The following is a 21,397-nucleotide window of genomic DNA, read 5'->3' as shown; positions in this document are numbered from 1 at the left end:
TGTACCCTGATTTCCCCTTCGGTACCCACAGCAGACATCACTAATAGATCCCAGCACCCCTTCCCATGAAGATTCCAATCCTTCTCAACAGAACCGCCAAGAGCTACCACCAACCACTCGAACTGGCCCTTGAAATGAGAAACCCATTTATCAATCTGGATCGATGGCAGACCAAGTGGCAACGTGGCCTGCCACACACTGCTCACTTTCCCCTCCTCCCCACCCCAGCCCCCTCTGTCACACACCCTGAGGACACACAAAGTAGGGCCACCGCTGACTTATACATGTCTTTATGCAAATTAGAAAAAGGTGTCCCCCTCCTGGGGTAGACAGTCAATGCCAGGACACACCCTTGCAGCCAGGTACCCTTGTGCAGTGCACAACCTATACAACCATACCCGAGGTAGTGTTAAGCTCCGACAGTTGTCTTCTTCTTTTCTGTAATGCAAGTACCTGTTTTAAGCTTTGACTGCAGAGGCGTCCACTTCAAACACGGCTATCTCAAACACTTTGGCAGCTGCTCGATGAGACAAAGAGCCAGGTCACCTTCCTCCATTGAGGCTCCTTTATTTTAGAAATCTTGGTTGGTTTTGATAACTGACCATTTGGACCACTTTTTTTTTTCTTCCTTGGCTTTAAATTCCTGCTCTTATGTTTTAAATTCACCAATAAAGAGTAAGCCCCTGAAACCCTCGCTCCCAACAAAAGCATAACCCCAGGCCCACACACACTCTCTCTTTCTACCCAAGACCTCACTGTGTGGCCCCAGGTGTACTACGTAATTTCCAGGTCTTGTAAGTAATGAACCTTTATTTTTTCAAAGTTTCCTGACGGTGGTTGCTGAAAGGCATCTTGCTAACACAGTACAAACCGCAAGCGCTGGTCCGACCACAGCACTGGCTCCTGACAGGCTGAGACCTGGCTCAGCCAGGTCTGGCAGCCCTGTTCCAGAGAAGCACAGTCGTGTCAGAGTAAGGAGGACAACCTCATCGGCTGCAAGACTTGTTGATGAAGATGACTGTCATTCTCACCCACAAAGAAACGCACCCAACCACACTCACACGAGCCATAAAATAATAAGACGCAGCCCAGATTCTTATCATGTAAAACCAGGATCCCAAGCTTAATGCCCTGGAAAGCTGCCGGTTGGCCTGTGCGGGCCTCACGTGGGCCTCTGGTCCCTGAAGGCCACCAGCAGTGAAGGCACCACGGAAATCACAGGGCACAGGGGGAGGGCCACTGCATCTCCCTTTCACACTGTCTCAAAGGCCCCTGTGGAGACACCCTCTTTCCAGATTTAGAAAAATAAGTCTCAGGGAAGTGGCTTATAAAAGAAAGCGGCATGGACAGCGCCCGAGGGGCCGCAGAGGTGGTCCAGCTCGGCTGCAAACCAGGGCCTGCGTGTGTCCCAGCGTCAGCGTGCGTCGGCGTGCACGGTGGTTCTGTCCAGCGTTGGCGTGCGTCGGTGTGCACGGTGGTTCCGTCCAAGGGAAAAGCCCCTCTGGTGGGCCGCGGCCGCCTCCTCCCCAGGCCGGCGCCCATCCCGAGGCCGCATCACCTGCCGCCGCCCCAGCCAGGAAGGCGCCTGGACGTCACCTGCACAGCTGCAGGTGTGGGTGGTGGCTCAGCTTCTCTATCAGCTCCTCCTCCGTGGGCTCCTCCAGGACATCCCTGCGGAATCGGGGACAGGATGGATGGGGAGCCCTGGGCGCCTCCAGAGGAGCAGTTGAGCAGAGCTGACGCAGAGGCCCCATCGGTGCTCGGGACGAGGGGCCCCTCGGAACCACCCCCCAGGGACTCGGGTCCATGTCTGGGATTCTTACATGGCGTCCCTCAAAGCCCGGGAGGACACCTCTCCACGTGGCTGTAACAACACAGCAAACGCTCCGAGACGGCAGTTTGACCACCCGGGGCTGACTCTGGGACGACTGTCACTTCTCTGCATCAGCAGAGGGACAAATCTCCAGGTTACCATGGAGACGAGAAGGGCGAGGCTTCCTCGGGCCACCTGTCTACGCCCACCAACAGAATCACCTGGAGACCAACGGAACCTGAGCGCGCTTCCCCGAAGATACTCACCGGAGAGCAGGACAGAGGCCCGGCCCCACGACAGCAGCAGAGGCAGAGACCCCGGGCTCGTGGGCACCAACCGCCCGCCCACTGCCTCCCCTCTCCACGCACCTGAACAAGAGCTCCACGGTCACCTCAGAGGTGGCCTCGAGGTCCCCCGTGAGGGACTGCAGGTGACTGCGGCGGTCCCACTTGTGAAGGAAGTTCTGGCAAGAGGCAGGGAGGGACGGGTGGCCAGTAGGCGTGGGCCCTGCGTGGAACCAGCCTCGTCCCCTGCCCCGACCCCACAGTGTCGGCCTGGCTGAGAAGCCCACCCTGGACACCGGGATCCAAGGCCACCAGCTCCTACGGGAGCAGATGCCTGAGAGCCCTCCTCCAGCCCGCCTCCCACAGGTCAAAGGTCAGGAGCATTCCAAGAGGCCCCCAGCAGCCAGGGCGAGCAGCCCCAAGGGAGGACGGAGCCTGAACCCACCAGGGCTGCCCAAACCCAGCACGGCCTCTTTGGACCAAGTTCCGGCTGGGCCCCCGCCAGCAAGTTATCAACTCCGACCGAGAGGAGCCAGGGCAGGGTCGCCGATACCTCCAGAATCAGAGCCAGGAACAGGCTGACCCAGATGACGGACGACACCAGCCACCACAGCACAAAATAGATCTTGGACCAGCTGCGGAGAACAAGGAGGCCACCGGGGCCGCCCCGTGAGCCGTGAGCCGAGCTGCTGCCCAACCCGCGACGTCGCCGTTCCCGCCCTCGAGCTTGCCCAGCCTGGCCATAAGGGGCGCTCGGCCAGCTGCCGGGCGGCACGGCCGGCGAGAGCAGGAGCCGGTCTGAGCTCTGCAAGCTCCAGGCTGAGCCCCTCCACCCCACGCGCCCCGCCATCCCCAGGGGGCGTAGAGCCAGACGCGCATGCGGCGCACGGCCGCGGTCGGGGCCGCCAGGACGGGTCACTCACGGGCCTGCGTAGCGCCGGAAGGCGTCCAGGAACACCTGCCAGTTATTCACCACCATCACGTCCCACAGAGTGACCAGGGCGGCCTGTGGGGCGGCAGACGCAGGGTCCAGGAGGCCGCGGGAGGCGGAGGCGGAGGCGGGGGTCCCGAGGGGCGGGGGGCACAGGACTCACGGCAAAGTCGTCAAAGTTGTTGGTCCAGTACTCTAGCTGCTCGAAGCTGCCGCACGGCGCGGAGCCGTTGTCAGGGGCCAGGCTGGGGGGGCACGAGCCGGGTCGGTGGGAGGCGGGGGCAGGACACACAGCCGGGCGCCCTGGCTCCGCCGCGGCCCCTGCTCGGCGCGGACCCAGCTGGGCCCCTGAGGAAGCGGGGGAAAGAGGAGACGGCCCCCGACCTCGGAGGTGCTGAGGGCGGCGAGGAGGCCAGCGCTGTGGACACACAGGGCCAGCGGCCGGCCCGGGGGGGCCCTCGGCCCTACAGTTCAGGCCTGGCCCTGGACGCCCCCCTCCACCACCGGCGCGCGGCCTGGCCTGCAGGCCCAGAAAGGCGCACAGCTGGGGACTCCGAGCCGGCACGGGAAACACCCTCGGTGCAGGCTCGAGGGAGGGCTTCGGTGAGGGGCGGGCAGGTGGAGAGGCCAAGGAAGAAAGGGGCCTTCTGGCTCCCTCCTGGGGAGCTGCGCCTCACCCCTCCACCCCCCGCCCCCGCCCCGTCACCCGCGGCTCCAGCACCCCCTGCACCTCGGAGCCCCCCTCACCTGCTGTTTCCAGGAGCCACGATGACACCTCGGAACAGGATGATGCCGATGACGGCAAAGATGTAGTAGACCACCTAGGGAGGCAGGTGGGGCCTGTCAGCACCCCCCAGAGGGACCCCCGCAAAGCCAGGCTGAGGGTTGCAGGGATTCCCAACTGTGGGCACCGCCGGCCTCCCCGGGACACTGGGGCTCCCAGGCACCTGCACCAGAGCGAAGCGGGGAGGAGCCACTGTGGGGAACCCCAAGATAAACCGGGGGCCCAGGCGTAAGAACTGAGGCCGTCCGCCCCTCCTCCAGGGCTGGTGTGGCAGGAAGAGGGTTCCACTGAGAATAGGGCAGCGAGGGCCAGGGGACGGCGTGTCGTGGAAGGGTGGCCGGGAGCCGGCCAGGCCCCTCCGGAGAAGTCCCACCACACTCTCCCCACGCCCATCAGGAGACGTCTGAGTGCACCACTGGGAAGCCTTGTGCCAGTCAGAGAAGGGGCTGCTGGCCGCCCCCGACCTGTCCCCAGCATGCCCGGTGTCAGGAGAGGGGTGCGGGGAAGAGGCACCCACCCCAGGCTAATCCAGCCCCCCTCTGGGCCTCAGTTTCCTCCACTGTTGCAAATAGGGGTCTGGGGGGCAGTGCCCGAAGCAACGTGCCACCTCTAGCATCCCATGACAGCCCATAGCACCACAGGAGCCCCCTTATTGTCCAAAACAAGAAGCAGCAGGGCTTTGTCACCCTCCCTCCTGCCCTCCGGGCCTCGCGCCTGGAGCAGCACCCAGGGTCCCTGCTCACGGGGCCCTGCACCGCCTGGGCCACAGGGTAGAGTCAACAGCGGCGTGGGGGGAAGGGCTGACCCCAGGGTGGGGGACATCACGGCTCTCTCAGCAAAAGTGACTGTGAGTTCTAGAAATCTCTCTGAGCAAGGATGGTTGGCCAACCCCCGCTGGGGGCTCTGGGGGCCCTGAGGGGTCCCTGGTGCCTCTTACATCTTTCATCTTCTCAGTGCGGCCCCTGGCCCAGGACACGGGAGGGGTTCAGAAGTGAGCGAGAGGATCTCTGGCACGGGAAGGGGTGTGGTCAGGCAGCGCCTCCAGCCAGACCAGCCCTGAGCTCCTCTCTCTGGCTTCCTGCCCCGCCCCGTGCTCCCTGGGCCCTGGTCACGCGCTCCCCTAACACAGGGACCCTCCTTCCGAAGGCCACCAGCTTCCTGTTGAGCTCTGGCTCCCCATCCAACGGCCCGGCTCCACTCCCCCGAGGGGCCAGCGCAGGCAGCCAGACTCACCGCCAGGATCCCGCCGAAAGCCCGCATGTTTTTGATCAGGTCCAGGATGGTACTAGCCACCACGGCCATCAGCTGAGACAGGGAGAAAGCACAGACCCGGTTCCTCCTGGTCCCACTGAGGTGACACCAACCCGCCCACCACCCAACACTGACCTGGAAAGGCAGGAGGAGACTGGTGACTTCCCAACCGACACACCTGTACACAAACCCCTCAGGCATCCAGACATACCTCACCTGTACACGCACCTGTACACACCCACAGCCCCCATACACACCTGTACACACACACCCAAGGCCTCACACACACACCTGTACAAACACCCACAGCCACCCATACACGCCTCACCTGTACACACACACACACAGGCCCCATACACACCTGTATACACATACCTGTACACACACCCCACAGCTACCCATACACGCCTCACTTGTACACACACCCACAGCCACCCATACATGCCTGTATACCCATCCCTGTACACACACACGCTCATACCTCCACGCCCACCCATACATACTCACACGTGTATACACCCACCCACACAGATGCATTACCCCCCTCCCTGCAGATACCTCCACCCACCCAGCCTCGGATGGGTCTAAGTCCAAGACCCTTGGTGAAGCCATGGTGTGCAGGGCCTGGGCCAACACTGCCCACCAACTCACTAAGGCTGGGTCAGCTCCACCCTGGTCTGGAGGCTCCTAAGAAACGCCAGCCTGGAGACGGCCAGTCAGCCCTGGGTGATAGGGTCTGAGATGGGGCCTCAGGGACCCCGTCAGGAACCCCGGCTACAGGCCACCCTGAGCCCCAGAGAAGGGCTCTCCAAGCAGCCTGGTTACCCTACCTGGTAAGTTAGGAGAACACAGTGCTGCATGGTAGCAGGCGGGGACCATGCTGTACGTGTGTGCACATGTGATTGTGTGCATGTATGTACATGCACATGCGTGTACAGGTGTGTACAGGTAATCACGCATGTGTATATGAGCGCACACGTGATTATTTGTGTGTGTATATACAGTTGTGCTTATATACACATATATCGTGTGTGCTCTAGAGTATGATTATATGTATGTGTGTGATTACATGCACGTGTATATACAATTGTGTGTGGTTACACGTATACACGTGTCGGTGTGTGCACGTGTATAGTCATGTGTACGTATAAGATGACGCATGTGATTGTGTGCATGTGTGATTATGTGTGCATGTGTATAACTGTATGTGTGCTTGTGGGTCTGTGTGTGTGATCACATGCCTGTGTATACTATGTGTATGTGTGTGTATAATCGCACGGGTGTGTGTGTCTGTGTCTGTGTGTGTGTGTATGAAGGCCTCAGGGCAGCAGCCCCCCTCTGCACCCAGGACCCCCGAGCCACCTTCAGATGGGAAATACCCCTGGGTGACAGGTCACTCCCCTGACAGGCCAGGAGCGCAGCTTGGTAGGAAGGACAGACATGCACAGGGGAAGGACCTGGACACTTAGAAAGGGGTCAGTTGTCCTCGGTTTCTTTTCTCCTGAAAAGTGCTTAGGAAAGCAGACGGGAGCCTCCGAGCCGGGCGGGAGCTGGGCCTGAGCACCCGCCTCCCACCCCCGCTCCCCTCAAGGCGGGTGTTACTCCGGGTGGGAACATTAAGAGAAACCGAGGCTCAGAGACGGTCACAGGCCGCCCCACTCCTGCTCTGGGGGTCCTGGAAATGAGCACTGGTAGCCACCAGCAGCCCGTGCCGAAGGCCTTGCAGAAACGCAGGATGCCTGGGAGCGCACCAGTTCCTCGCAAAGGTCAGGGACTCCAAGGATCACGAGGCCACCCCTGCAACCGGCCGAGGGGCCTCACACGGGTCCCGCCTGCACCCCCTCGCTGTCCTCACCCACAAAGCAGGGCTGGACACTCATACTTCCAACCGCCGCCAGCATGGCCCAGCCGCAGGGCAGGGCGGGCCGCAGCCTGAAGGGCCGCAGGTGGGGGGGGGGGGGTGGGCGGGGCGGACAGTGCTCGGCCCGGGTCCCTGCCCGGCAGGCACACCCACTCCCAGAGCAAGGCCACGGCGTGCGCAGGCGCCGGCGCAGGCGGGGGCGGTACCTCCATGCTGGGAATGACGCGCAGGAAGCGGAAGGCTATGAGCATGTTCACCAGCCGGGTCATGTCCCACAGCGACAGCAGGCCCCGCATCTCCGGCTTCCTGGGGAGACACATGGACGCGGGTTGGGGGAGGCCGGGAGGCCAGCCAGGAGCAGACGGGAGACACGTGGTCCAGAGACAGAGACGCAGACGCTCAGAGAGAGCCACGGAAGTGCCGGGAACGCGTCCCGTAGCCAACACCAGCCGGAAAAGCTCCATCGTGACAAGAGGGCAGAGGCTGAGCCGCCCATGCCTGCAGCCCCAGGGCGGTCACGGCAACACCTTCCAGGGCACAGCCCCGTGCACTGGCCACAGGGCTACCCGAGCCCTGTCCTACATGGGAGAACGCTGAGGTTCCGGACGCCCAGCTCAGGTCCCAGCAGAGCTGGGAGAGACGGGGCCCCGACCCATCCCCTATCCTCTGACCCCGTTCCGTAACCTCTGAGCCATCCCCTGAGCCCTGACCCTGTCCCCTTGGTGTCCCGCATGGCCGTACTGGCCTCTCATTTCCATTGAAATTTAAACCCATTCTCACCCAAGATGTTACCCCCCCACCCCAGCCCACCCCGCCTCCCCAATGCGGGTTTTAGCGCACTTGAGAAAAAAGGTGAGCCGGCCCCAAAGTGCCCGACGGTGCAGCAGCCCCACTGCTCCCAGGGCGCAGGACCCCGCTGAGGACCGCACAGCCCCCGTCTTCCCGACACAGACCCTTCCCGGGACCCCAAGGAGCAGCAGCCTTCCAGCTCCATCCCTGTCTTGGGCAACTCCCAGCTGCTCCACTGAGACGGAAGCAGCCCAGCAGAGGGACCAAGACACCAGGGCTGCCCGAGGTCGGCACGCGTGCTTGCTGGTGGCTGTACTCTGGGCAGCGAGACCCCAAGGCTGCCACAGGCCACACTGCGAGGCGCCCTGGGACCCCTGGCCAGATGTCCATCGCTCTGCGTGGCTAGAACTGGTGGCAGCGTGAGTTCAGCGAGCCCCGGGCCATCCCTGCCACCTAAAGGGAGGTGAACTGACACCCAGAGTGGGAGGTGACGCCCCCGGGTCACAGGGCCTCCAACCAGAGGAGGGCCCCAGCCCGATTCCAGTGCCCCCAGGACCTCCCTGCTTCTGGCCCCCAGCACACCTGGGCCCCGTGTCCCATCCTGGGGTGGGGGTCAGGGGGCACCGAGCCAGGGCACTGCAGGCGGCGTGTCCACAGCTTCCTGTCCCGGCTCTGGGAACACTACCCTTCTGAAGGCGGCTACGAAGCACAAGCACAGAGTCCCCAAGAGCGAGGAGAAGGGGCCTGTCCCCATAGGCCTCGGCAGGGCAGGAGCCGCGGGCGCTCCCCCGACAGTCGGGCGTTTGGCTCTAGAGCTGCCCGGGCCAGCGGCCGGAAGCCGGGCGCACACCCTTCCCCGGGGCGCTAGCGAGGCCTCCCTGGGTCCTCCACAGTCACATACCAGCCCGGGTGTGGGAAGCAGTACACAGCCAGAGTTGAGATCTCCAAAACCTTTAATCACAAAAGAAAAGAAGCTCGCTACGGCAAGGCTCACTGGCAGCTCTAACACACTGTCTCCAGAGGGGTTCTGGGGAGAAATCAGGACCAGGGGGGTCCTATCCCCATGGTGGGTGCCACGTGGGGACATCCCGCAGCTGAGAAAGACACCTGGCCTCAGGAGTCGGGCTGCACACACGAAGGGCAGCGCTCGGGAAGGGCTGGCCGAGTCCCGGGCACGGGAGAAGCTACTTGGTCAGCTGTCTCCCTCCCGCTCCCAGGGGCCCCCCGGCTCTAATCCATCAAATACGAATATTGCTGCTGTGATACGCACACCGGGCGTGGCCCCTCACTACCCCAGGCCCTGGGGAAGGGTGTCCTGAGACCCGCGGTGCCTGAGAACCCCTGCCCCTCCCTCACCCACGTGGAGGCCCCACTGGCCAGCGGGGACTGCGGGTTCCCTCCGGGCCTCCCTCAGGGGTCAGGAGAGGCAGCCTGCCACCGCAGCACACTCCCACCCACGATGCGGAGATGCAGCAGAAACCAGCCTCCTGCAGCCACCCGCCAAGCAGCTCAGCGGGGGGAAGCCAGCCCCTGTGTCACAGAAGGCGGGAGCCCCGGTGCCCGCGGCCCCCGGGCCCAGCCCAACGCCGAGCGCTCACCGCCCGCCCGAGAGCGCGCCTCGGCCCGTCTCAGACTTTACCAGCAGGACGACGGTGAGCAGCCCATCGAACACGTTGCTGGAGGAGGCCAGGTACCCCTGCAGGCCCAGAGCGAACACCTTGAGCAGCATCTCCAGCAGGTAGTACAGGATGAAGACGCAGTTGAGAATCTGAAAAGGGAGAAGCAGGACCCTGCGTTCAGTCCAGTGCCGCCTGGCTCCCCAGCCGCCCCTGCCCCCCGCCCCCCTCCCCCCGCCACCGCCATGGGGCCCAGGAGGGAGCCACGTGGCTTGGACGCCACAGGGCTCCTTGGATCCCGCCCTGCTGCACACAGCGAAACCCAGAAACCCACCACGGGAGCTGGCGGGGGCGGGGCCAGACAGCCCCGCCCCTGCCCGAGCCACGTGACCCTCTCCTCCCTCTTCTCTGCTGCTCCTTGGCCCCTCTGGGCTGCTCTTCCCGACCCCCCCGCACCCGCAGACACGGGCACCTTCAGCGCCCCCTTCCTGCTCCATACCCTCTCCTCGGGTGACCTGCACCCCATGCACGGCTTCAACAACGATTCGCACGTCTGCATCCCCCGACCCAGACTCCCCCCACCATCCGATGGGCCCTCAACGCCCCCAGGCCCGGTGTCTCCCAACCCCACATCATTTCTATGCTGGCAGGGCCTGGGTCACCCACACCTGCCCGGTCCTGTTCTGCCCCATGGCTCCCGCCCCACGGCCACAGCCGGAGCCCCACCCGCAGGCCTCTCTCCCCTGGCCTCCTCGGGGGTCTCCGCCTCCAACCTGGCTCCTCTGGTCCAATCTCCTGGGGACACCGGGCAGTGTCCCTCCCTAAGGGAAACTCCTGGCTCTCAGCAGCAACCTCCCAGTCTCTGGGGGAATGTGTTGAGGAGGCCTCATCATCAAAGCTGGTCTCAGGCTATGGGGTCACTGTCTTTCCTGAAGCCAGCAAGTATCAAGTAGCTCTTCCCTTACAGGGGGCTTCGTCGGGGTGGGGTGAGGGGGGGCATGGGGTCAGCTGAGCACTAGTGGTCACCGTGCCTGGGGTCCAGTGTAAATTCTATATTCTGAGCCAACGCTGCCTCCTTCACACTTACACAGAGATCACCGTTAAAGGCAGAAGAATAAACACTTCTGACCCTGCATTATGAGCAGTTATCATAGGGGCATAAAATGATGGAATTCTGCAAAGTCACTTCAAGAACGCTACGTGGCACTGATCTGACCAGAAGTCTCTCATAAGCAGTCAAGCTGACGCGAGTGCTTAAAACTATTGTTCAAAAAGATGAAATACAGGTCAACTGTATCCAACTTGACATTTGTCAGGAATAAAAACCAGCCACCTCTGCAATATGTTATTCACACAGAGGAGACTGAACAATTCCTGTCGAATCCAGGAAAAAAAAAAATTAGGAAAGTAGAAAATTCGATTTGAAGTGTAAAATAGAGGAATTTCAAATAGCAGGTCAAGAAGCCATTTCTTCCATTTGGATGCTGTAAGTTTAACTCTATGTTTAATATACATGACCTAATGTGTCATTTTTTAATTGGACAAATCAAGCTTTTCTTATATAATTAGAGAACCTTCAATGGTTTTCATCAACTTAATACCATTCATAATATATTTCATTAAAATAAACTTTAAAATACATGCTTTGTGAAGGTCTGGCATTAAGTAATACGGGGAGGGGGGGCACGTACAGCTTTTTGCTTAAAATCCAAAACGGAAAAATTGTTTTTAAGTTCCTAAGGAGGGCTTCCCTGGTGGCGCAGTGGTTGAGAGTCCGCCTGCCGATGCAGGGGACGCGGGTTCGTGCCCTGGTCCGGGAAGATCCCACATGCCGTGGAGTGGCTGGGCCCGTGAGCCGTGGCCGCTGAGCCTGCGTGTCCGGAGCCTGTGCTCCTCAAGGGAGAGGCCACAGCAGTGAGAGGCCCGCGTACCGCAAAAAAAAAAAAAAGTTCCTAAGGAGTTTGACCTCAGAATGTTAGGAAAGGAATTCTCTCTACACAACTCTCCCTCCGCCGTCCGGCCTGCATACCTGTTCACCTGGGGCTCTGCACGGGCTCCCGGCTGCCCCCGCATGGCCAGCACCCCGACCCCTGGGCCATCCCTGCGATGCACTAGAACAGCCCGGCCTCCCAGGGATTGGGGGCCCCAGGTGGGGAGGCTGTGCCCTCTACCCCCCTAACTCCCCATCACCCCGCACGGATGGAAGGCTCACCCCCACCACGAAGTCATCACGGTCCTCGGGCAGCACATCTGCATCCAACACCAGGAACACCTGCGGAGCCAGAGTGGACGGCAACTCAGCCCCGAAGCCAGGGGGAAGGGCAGGTGAGAGATCTAGGGGGTGGGAGACGCCAGGGCAAATCCTCACTCACACAGATGGTCGCGAGGTTTCCAAGGGCCACGATGTTGCCCAGGTAGTCAAAGTAGCGGTGGCCGAAGAGGAACTGGACGCTCTGCAGAAACGGAGACCGGTACTCGGGCCGCGGAGGGTGCTGGGGGGACACACACACTCAGAAACATGCCGGAGGTGGCCACGGCCACAGGGGCCCAACGATGCCTGTACCCCCTTATCCTGGGATTTGACCTCTTCCTACCTTACTTCCTATCCCAGGCTCTCCAGCCTAAGGAAATTGTCTCAAACAGAGTTAACGGTCTTATGCGCAAAGATGTTCATCACAGTCTTTCTAACACCAAGAGAGGTGGAAATAACCCAGACGGCCATTGATGCCGTAAGTAACCCGTGACGGACTATCACACAGTCGCCTTAAATGTATGCAAAGCGTCATGTGAAAATACACGTAAAAAACTACATGCTAATAACTATGAAAACTCAGCACAGAACGAAGGTACCTCACACACTGTGACCAGGCTGGAGTGGAACTCAAAGGAGGGCAATTAGGCAACAAACACTAACGTGAAGACACCCGTCAGACCCAGCACTCCCATACTCGGCACCCCCCCCAGAGCCAGGACAGAGGCGAGGGCAGTCACCGCAGCACGAGATGGACCGCGCCTGCGCTGTCCCACGCAGGGGGCGCTCACTGCACGTGGCCACTTGATTTAAATTTAAATCCGATCAAATTAAACACTCAGCTTCTCTGTCACGATAGCCACATCTCAAGAGGGGTGAGGACACCCATGGAGCTCTGACCCAGCCCCACACTCAGACGCATGATCCCTCGGTGACAAACAGCCACAGCCTGACCCGCTAAGAACGTTCCCAATCTTCCCACAGTCCTCCACATGGGAACTGGTGCCCAGAGGCACCTGCCCACACTAGTGAGGTGCGGGTGCAGAGAGAATTAGGTACCAATTCCCTCTGCACCAGCACCCATCCCTGCTGCACCCCAGAGGGTGGCTTCCTGCAGACCAGCTCCAGGCCGGGCAAACCGGCAACCGTCTCTGTCACCCTGTGGGCTGGACCACAACTTCTCCAAGGGAGTGTGAACCCTGGCCTTGGGGAAGACGCCCCCTCCCACCTCTGCTCTTCCTCAGGCATCTCCCTCACCCCTCAGGTACCGCAGTCTCCTCGTATCTTACAGCTACTCTTTTATCACAGATGACACTTCTTAAACTTCCCCTGCTAAACCCACTGTGTGGTTTCTGTCTCCTGCTTGGACCCAGACTGATATATTGGTCAAGAGAGATTTCAGCATTATCCATGATGTTTAAACGGTTACAAGGAGTATGGACTCATCAATTACCTCGTTATCAAGAAATAACAAACCTTGAAATGATTTCAGTGGTTGTCTCTGGGAAGGGGGACAGCTGGGTGAGTTTTTCTATTTTTCTCTACTACCTATAATGAATGACTGCTATGCTTTTAACCCAAAAAGCTTCTTATTAAAAGAAAAACAGATTTTCAGAAGCTGGCACAGTACCTTCTGTACAACCAGCTAGCAAGAACTGACCAGCACTGGAGGCCAGGCTGACGGACAGGGGGTGACCACACACGGGAGGGCTCTCGTGGAAGGCTCGTTTTCCTGGCACCAGTCTGCCTGGAGAACGCCTCTCTTCAGCAGCGATTCTAAATTCACAGGCTGCCAGGGCACCTGGGACAAGCCCCCACATGCTAACAATCCGTGAAGTACATGCCTGCCCCCTTGCAATCAGCATTTCGGGGTTAAGAGGCTATCACAAAACCAAGGCAAGGACCCCACAGCTCCCCAAACCTCTAGGACCCAAACTCCCACATCAAATCACAATTCTGGACTTTAGACCCAGGGAGCTGTGGGAAGAGAGAACATCCCATGGACCACACTAGGAAAGGCGTGGCCAGAGCAGGGGCATGGTTAGGGCAGGGGCGTGGCCTGCGTGTTAGACCATCCCTGAGTCTGTGCCCAGCATGTGCCCTGCTCCACCAGTCACAACCACAGCACCTCCTTTTTGACATCATCAGATCCTGATGCCAGAAGAGGAAGGGAGAGTCGGTTTTGGAAGACCCGGACCCAGCAGCATCCTGCAGGCCAGCAGGTAAGTGCCCAGGGAGAGCATGGCTGGCCCAGTGGACTCCACCGAGCAAACCCTGAGAAAGGAGCCTGCCTTCCCAGACGTCCTCCTGCCCAGGTCAGCCTGCACCCAGAAAAGGGCTGGATCACATGACAGCTGCCAAGAGCTGCGTCCTGGGCCCAGCAAACTTCCTGCCCCAGAATGAGGACATCATCTAGAAAGGTGCTTCCTGATTTTCTATCGTTTGAGGACCACTGTCACAGTTTCTGCAAAATCTGCATCTGATGGCACGTACTTACTATTTCCTTCGAGTCACCTGGAAGCAGACACTGTTGCCTAGCCTCTTCCCAAGAGAGGTGCTATGTGCACTAACATACAAAGTGTCCACCTGTGTGTCCCTACAACCAACTCCCATGCCCCGAGGGTGCTGCAATGAGGATGCTGCTGACAACAGACATGTCACGTACGCACCACCCGGAGCTCCAGGCCCGGAAGGGCCTGCCTCCAGATGACCTGGAAAGACCTCGGGAAAACATGTTCTTAGGAAAACCACCTCTGACTGGGGCCTGAGGCCACAGAGGCTGACCACAAGACCTGGAGAAGCTGACATTTGTTGTGGGCTAAGATGTATCCCCCAAAATTGTATTTTGGCATCCTGACCCCTAGAACCTCAGATGTGACTGTATTTGGAGTCAGGGTCTCCTAAGAGGAAATTAGGGAGAAATGAGGTCACTGGGGTGGGGCCCTAGTCCAATGTGACTGGGGTGCTTGTAAGAGGAGGAGACCGGGACACAGACACACACAGAGGGACGACCCTGTGAGGACACAGGGAGAAGACGGCTGTCTACACGCCAGGGAGAGAGGCGGACCCAGAGGAGGACCCAGCCATGCCCACACCAGGATCTCAGATTTCCAGCCTCCAGGACTGGGAGATAATAAGCCCTGTTACTTAAGCACCTCCCGGCTATGATATTTGTTACAGAAGCTGAGCTGACTGACTCAACGGTGACACAGAGCTGCTAGGAGTCCGATCAGCAGATGTCCGATTCTACCTCTTCACTCCAATCCCTGTTGAAGTCCGGCTTGGCCCTCTCAAGGCCAAGGGGCTGCAGTGGCAGCCCTCTCTGCTGCCCCCACGGTCTGCCTGTGAACAGCTCGGCTGTCTCTCGGCACCTCTGCCACCCCCCTCACCAACCCCACCCCAAGCCCCCGCCTCCCAGAAACCTAAAATGCAGGCGGTCCAGGGTCTTATGGACACAGCACTGAGCTGGATGCTGAGGCCCATTTGGTAACTTTAAAAATCAGTGTCAAGGACAACAAAGGTTTTAGACAAACTCAGGAACCTCCCAGGTTAGACACATGGGAAGAGGATAAAAGTCTATCACGGAGACGGAGAAAACTGTTTGGAAAGTTCCTCTGGGTCAAGACAACAGTCCCTGTGGTCTGTGAATTTCATGAGGTCAACAAAATCTCCCCAAGAGCCACACCATCTCTGTTCCCACATACCATCCTAGGGACCAGAATCCCTGGGAAGGCAAGTCCTGGCACTGGTCACTAAGCGTGACCCAGATGATCAATGCCAACAGACACCGAGGACTTCCCCCTGACCCTGGGTGGCCCTGGCACTGGGCAGGTGACTCTGGTCTGGCCCATTACCTCTTTAATCACCCTTTTGTCAAACTCATCGAAGAGTTTCTGAAACTCGTCAGCTGACAGCAGGTCCCCACTGCGGGAATGCAGCTTCTGCAAAGCAGGAAAGCACAGGTCAACCGAGCAGCTGGGCTGAGGGCAGGAGGGGGGAGCTGCCCCTGGCCCCACCCGGACTGGGCCAGCCCGGCTGATCCGAAATGACACCCACTTGATGCCCAGAGCCCAGAGGCGCTGGCAGGGGAAGGCGGGGGGCGGGGGGACCAGTACCTCCATGATGGCCTGTTTGCGGTCACTGTCCAGCTGGACTCTCTGAAGCACCTGCAGGATGTCCTGGGGCTTCACCCCGACTCTGTGGGGAAAACGCCCCACCATGAGCCCAGCCAGCTCAGCACCCTCGGGCGCCCCAACCTCTGGCCTGAGCAGCCCCGGGAGATGACAGGGCCTCCAAGAAGGAGCGCCTCATGGTCCTCCTGTCTCCAAAACCCCCGAGACCTCATCTTCCACCTTAGAGGGGAGCAGCTAAAGCTGGGAAGGGGGTGCAATCCGACAGGCCCTGCGGCTAACGAGCTGGGGGCACTGAAGCTTCCCCGGTGACACGGGCTCCAAGCCAGGCGGCAGAGTCGATGTGTGTCCCAGGCCCCTCTGGTCCCAACACACGAGTCACAGCACCAGGGTGTGGGAAGGGTGCCCCTGGAGGGGGACAGTCAGAGCACATGGCCCGTCACCAGCCAGGGATCTCCAGCGGGTCACGAGGACACACGAGTTAACTCAGACTTAAGGACCATGGAAAGAAACCCTGGAGCCCAGGGACGTCTTCGTGATCCCAAAGGAGCCTTGCAACCTGCTGCCAGCAGGGAGCTCGGCACAGAGTGGGTGCTCAAGAAACATCCCCCCCATGGACACACCCTCCCAGAGCATCCCCAGGGGAAGAGGGCGGGGGCCCCACACTCACCCCTTGGGGTGGGCTTCTCCCTCTGTTGTCACGGATGAGAGGACCTTGTAGGCAGCCCGGATCCCCAGGCGCCTCCGCAACAGTGAGGTCTGCAGAGACTTCTGCAAAGAGTATGGCTCTGAGGGGCTCGGCTCAGCCCTCTCCCCAGCCGCCCAGCCCCTTGTCCTGGGGCAGCCCCCACCCACCGGCAGCCCGGGGAGCAGCTCCTTGGCCCGTGGGCATCAGGGGAACAGCCCCCGACAACAAGGGCTGGTCCTGCCGATAGCCACTCGCTGTGTGATTCACTAAGGTATGCGTTTCTTCTCGGCAGATGTGGGGTCCCTGGCCCCCCTGCAAGGTGGGTTTGGGGTCACTGCAAGAAGACTGCAGCTCCCTCTAGAGGAGGCGGGGCAGGGGAGGTACCCCCAGGGTGGCGTTGGGGACAGCACCGCCTGGGAGGCAAGGAGGGAGGATGGGCCCAGTCCCCCTCACCCATGAGAGGGTGCTGGGGCAGTGCTGAGACCACTGCGGACCCTCTCCCCCTTGCCCCCTGCTGGTCAGCTTCCCGCCAGGCCTCCAGCGACAGCTCCCCTCACAGCCAGGCAGGGTGGGCAGCTCAGCTCACCATCAGGTAGCCCCGGAACTGATTGTAGATGATGGCCGTCAGCAGGTTCATCAAAAACAAGCTCCCTTGGAGAGGAAAAGGCCATGGTCAGTGGGGACCCCTGTCAGTGGGGACCACACGGGCAGGGGCAGAGCCTGGAAGGAGCACCAGCTTTGGGGGCCCAGAGGGTCGACACGGGCATAGCAAGAAGGTGAGCAGCAAGAAGGGCCCAGATGGGCAGAAACAGGGCCTGGGGCCTGGGGGCCTCGTCTGCGGATGGGGGCGCCACCTGGCCTGCCCAGCAGGCGCACTGAGGACAAGTCATCGGTGGTCACAGAATGAAAACCACGGACGGGCCACAGAGAGATGACGTCACAGGACTGGGGAGGTCACGCCGAGGTGCGGTCACAGGGTTAGGGGGGTCCACTGAGGTGAAGTTGTGGGATCTGGGGAGCACACCCAGGCCCGAGTTTTCGGGATCTTGTCTGCCCCACGTGACCCTGCAGACCTGCCCAGACTCACCTATCAGGGTGAAGGCTATGAAAAAGATGGCGTAGAGCCGGTTCTTGGAATAGGCAGGAATCATCACTGAAAGAAATTAAAGGAAATAAAACACACCCACAGATCCAGTGTCCAGTCTGATTCCCTTCATTGTCTCACACCACTGCCTTCTCAACAGAAAGGAGGACCCCGTGTTAGGAGAGCTGGGAGGTCTTCTTGTCCAACTCTGCTCTTCACACCTCTGCTTGCAAACCCACGGGGACAGGGAACTCACTACCTTTCAAGGATGCTCATTCTCTAGGCTTCCCCATGACCACACCTCCCAGACTGAAAGTTCAGCTCTCCCTTGGGTGACTCGAAGACTCACAGGACACGTGGGGACGGTGCTCAGGGTCCCGAGCGCGGCTCTCCCCAGGTATGAAAGCCAGTGGCTACCCTCCTGGGAGGGTCTCTATGGTCAGTGACCATCCGAGCCCAAGATGAAAGGCCTCAGCCAGGGCGGCCAGGCCACAGCTGAGCCCCAGAAGACCATGACCACCCCATCCTGGCCACATCCCCGTCCCGAGCGAACAGAGGCCCCATCAGCAACCCTGACACAGTGAGTGTCACAGCCACCGGAGACCCCAGGGCCTCTCACACGTGGTGCGGCCAAGCCTCACCCCACGGCTGGGCCGCAAAGAGGAGACCACCAAGGACCCCGCTGAGCACAGCTTGACCCATCTCCACACAAAGAACACCGTCCATCTCTAGCTTCTCGGGATGCAGAAAACAAGGGGAAGAGGAGAAAGGAACAGAGAAAAGGAAAGGGGAGAAAAAGGGGAAAAGTAGGAGAGAGAAGGGAAACTAGAAAAAGAGAAAAAGAAAATCAAGAAGGAAAGGAAGGTAGGAGGGAGGGCTCCAACATCACACTTTGATTCCCCAGCTCTCGACAAAAAGGCTTGAGGGGCTCCCACCCCCTGCGCGGGGCTCTCAAGCTCAGCACTGACTCCGCCCCCTGCCCCGCCCCCGCCCAACAGGGCCCCTAGCCCCGCCCCCCTCCTGCCTCACGCACCATCAGGGTTGTTGGCGGTGGTCAGCAGCACCAGGAGGGAGGTCAGAGCCTCGGGCAGGTGGCGGAAGTAGGTCAGCCGCTCCCTGTCCTGCCTGTCGTCCTGCGGGAACAGACGTGGCAGCACTGAGGTGCCGCCGGGCCTTAGGCCCCCAAAGCCCAGGCCCTGGACCCAGCAGGCCAGGACCGCCCACCGAGGCTCAGCAGCCCCGGACCCGCACCTCCCCATCACCTCCCAGCGGGCTCCGAGCTTGAGGCCGAACAGGACCTAACTCAGGACCTCCGGGCCCAAGGGCCAGCGTCCGGGGATGCCACACACCCACACGGACACCAGCCACTGCAGCAGCTGAACAGCTCCGGGCCAGCCTGGCAGAGAGCATCACAGCCTAGACACAGAGAGGGCCCACGCGGGGGCCAGCCAGCCCGCTCTCAGCCAGACTCTCCACACGCTGTGCCGTGTGCCTTACACCCAGTGTGGGCGGAAGGTGTGGCGCCCAGACACACAAAACCACCTGATCACTTAGGGAGCCTTGCAAAGCCGCTTTCCCAGCTGCCACCCAAGGGCCAGCTCTCCAGCAGACACCCTGGAACCCTCGGCATTCCCAGGTCAGAGGCCCACCCCAGCCCCCCGCGCCCAGTGCACCCACCCACCCTGTCCTGGGCTCCGCGAACAGCAGGGTCACTGGACAGACACGCAGGGCCTGAGAGTCTGTTAGCCAGTCTCACGTCTCACAGCCTAGGTGCCCCCGACACCCAGACACGCACACACACGCACGCACGCATGCGTGAAGCGGAACTCCTCCCCGGGGGTCTGAGGCATGGTCTTCGTCTTCCCTCACGGGCAGCACAGCCACAAGCCCCAAGTGTTGCCACGAACTCACTGCAGACCAGCCCTGGCCAAGCACCGGGCACGATCCCAGGACAGAGGCGCACGGCAGTCCCGCCCTGAGGAGGACGGTGACCCGACCGGGACACGAGGAAAGAACACGGGACGGCAGATGCGAGGCAGGCCCCACGGGTGACACCCCAGCACAGCAACAAGCCGCCGGGGGCCGGGCAGCAGTGAGGGGCTGCAAGGGAAGGGGGCCCACGCGGGGAGGCGAGGAAGTGGTGGGAGGTGCCCTCTGGAGAGGCGGGCGGGGGCGGCGAGAGGGGCCGTCCTGGTGGCTAACGTGAGGGGCCTCCGTCTAGGGAGGTACGGAGAAGGCGGGTCAGCAACCGGCCCAGGAGAGAGGGGACTTGGCACGGGGAGGAAGAGGCAGCCGGGCAGAGCCGAGTAGCCAGAGCCCAGGAGGTCCGGGGCAGACACCCTGGAGATGTGGCCGCTTAAGAAAGGTGCCTGGAGTCCAGGTGGGCGGGTGGCCTAACCCGAGAACGACCTGGCAGATTAACCAGGGGCGGCGCCGTCGACCACCCTGCGCGGAGCCTGCCCGGCTGGGGACGGGGAGAGCGCAAAGGGCACGTACCTTCCCGCCGGGAAAGAGCAGCATCCCAAGCATGGCGAAGAGGCACAGGTGGACGGCCAGCAGCAGCCCAACGCTGGGGGCGAGAGCGGCACTCAGCGCTGGGCAGACGGGGCCCAGGACAGCCGACCTGGCCGCGCAGGGAGCTCCCCGCAGCCGAGGCCCCGGGCCAGGTCCCTCCTCCGCCCCAGACCTGCCGCCCTCCCACCCAGGGGTCCTGCTCCGGGGAAAAGCTCAACCCCAGGGGAGTGTCCCGGGGGCCTGGGAGAGGCAGCGTCCCGGGGCCCCCGGACTCTCAGAGGGGAAAGGCCACTTCCATTAACCTGGGCCAGAGGGGGAAGGGTCATCCACGTGAGTCATGGTGGGGGGGATGGTGGGGCAGGGGGGGTCAGAGCCGAGGTGGGAAGTGCCCGCAGGATGGAGCAGGGGGCGGGGCTCAAGGCAAGGTCATTTAGGGGGTCGCCCGGAGTGTGAGACAGAGACCCCCAAATGCCCGCCCACCGGCCTCCCCAGGTCAGGGGAGGGGAGCCCTGCCCTGCTCGGCCAGCCCACCCGACACCAGAGCCCACCTGGCCATCTCTGGCAGCGACCACCTGATGCACTTGAGAGCCTTCTTCATCATGGAGGAGTTCTGCATCAGGAAGAAGGGGCGCAGGAGCCGGCGCACCCGCACGGGCTGGAAGAGACCAGGACCCGGGACCCTGAGAACAGCCACTGCGGGCTGGCAGACGGCACGCGGGCCCAGAGGCCCGACGCTCTGTGCGAGGACGGCCACGGCCCGGCTGTCTGCGGGCTCCCAGCGTGCCCGGCCTTGACCTCGCAGGCTCAACACCCTCCCCGCTCCCTCCCGGGGCCCAGCTCGGAAGCCCAGCCCCCAGACCTGCCGGCACCACCGGGGAAGGGGGGCGACCAGCGTGCCTCTCCGGGGCACCGGGCTCCCGCTCCTGCCGCGGCCGGGTGCCCTGCACTCGTCTGTGAAGCCGGCTGCCCTGCCCTCTGCGGGCTCTTCAGGGCCTCTGCTCGGCTGCGGGCCTCAGCCCCCAGCACAGATGGACAGAAACCGAACAGGAAGCCCACACCTACACACACACACACACACACACACGTGAACACACACCAAACAGCCCTCCTCCCCGTCCTCAGGACCCCAGCCCCTCAGAGGCTCCCCTCAGGGGCCCTTCCTCCCCCCCCCCACATGGACACAAACACCACGCGTTTCCACAGCCTGCCACTGCAACAAAAATGACACTCGCCCCTTCGTTCACCCGTTTCCCGCTCCCACCCCAGCCAATCTGTCCGCCTGTCCAAGGGCAGGGGACCCACCTACGGTGACCGCCAGGCCTCTGAGCCCAAAGTCACCTCCCGTCCTCCTGCCTGGATTGGCAGCTGTCTCTCCCCCCGCCCGGCGCCCTGGCCGCCTCC

At 61.4% G+C, this 21,397-nt stretch overlaps 1 protein-coding gene across 2 annotated transcripts in view; it reads right to left on the bottom strand.

The window, feature by feature from the left end:
* Positions 1 to 792: 792 nt before the first annotated feature.
* TPCN2 (two pore segment channel 2) overlaps positions 793 to 21,397 on the bottom strand; it is a 31,852-nt gene continuing 11,247 nt past the window's right edge. For both annotated transcript variants that reach the window (XM_059069328.2, XM_067037793.1), the window contains 20 exons: positions 20,545 to 20,651; positions 19,979 to 20,051; positions 18,516 to 18,615; positions 17,486 to 17,551; positions 16,985 to 17,049; positions 16,381 to 16,481; positions 15,696 to 15,777; positions 15,435 to 15,521; positions 11,702 to 11,821; positions 11,542 to 11,601; positions 9,353 to 9,481; positions 8,615 to 8,664; positions 7,131 to 7,230; positions 5,046 to 5,117; positions 3,776 to 3,849; positions 3,192 to 3,273; positions 3,021 to 3,103; positions 2,651 to 2,732; positions 2,182 to 2,276; positions 793 to 1,671 (listed from right to left, as the gene is read on the bottom strand). In XM_059069328.2, coding sequence (XP_058925311.1) covers positions 1,593 to 1,671; positions 2,182 to 2,276; positions 2,651 to 2,732; positions 3,021 to 3,103; positions 3,192 to 3,273; positions 3,776 to 3,849; positions 5,046 to 5,117; positions 7,131 to 7,230; positions 8,615 to 8,664; positions 9,353 to 9,481; positions 11,542 to 11,601; positions 11,702 to 11,821; positions 15,435 to 15,521; positions 15,696 to 15,777; positions 16,381 to 16,481; positions 16,985 to 17,049; positions 17,486 to 17,551; positions 18,516 to 18,615; positions 19,979 to 20,051; positions 20,545 to 20,651 — 1,707 coding nt within the window. In that variant the 3' untranslated portion in view covers positions 793 to 1,592. The remainder of the gene's footprint in view (positions 1,672 to 2,181; positions 2,277 to 2,650; positions 2,733 to 3,020; positions 3,104 to 3,191; positions 3,274 to 3,775; positions 3,850 to 5,045; positions 5,118 to 7,130; positions 7,231 to 8,614; positions 8,665 to 9,352; positions 9,482 to 11,541; positions 11,602 to 11,701; positions 11,822 to 15,434; positions 15,522 to 15,695; positions 15,778 to 16,380; positions 16,482 to 16,984; positions 17,050 to 17,485; positions 17,552 to 18,515; positions 18,616 to 19,978; positions 20,052 to 20,544; positions 20,652 to 21,397) is intronic.

The sequence above is a fragment of the Kogia breviceps genome, chromosome 7 (assembly GCF_026419965.1).
Source record: "Kogia breviceps isolate mKogBre1 chromosome 7, mKogBre1 haplotype 1, whole genome shotgun sequence".
In the NCBI taxonomy this organism is placed as follows: Eukaryota; Metazoa; Chordata; class Mammalia; order Artiodactyla; family Physeteridae; genus Kogia; species Kogia breviceps.
The sequence above is the reverse complement of the archived record's forward strand: the minus strand, read 5'-3'. Positions and strand labels throughout refer to the sequence as shown.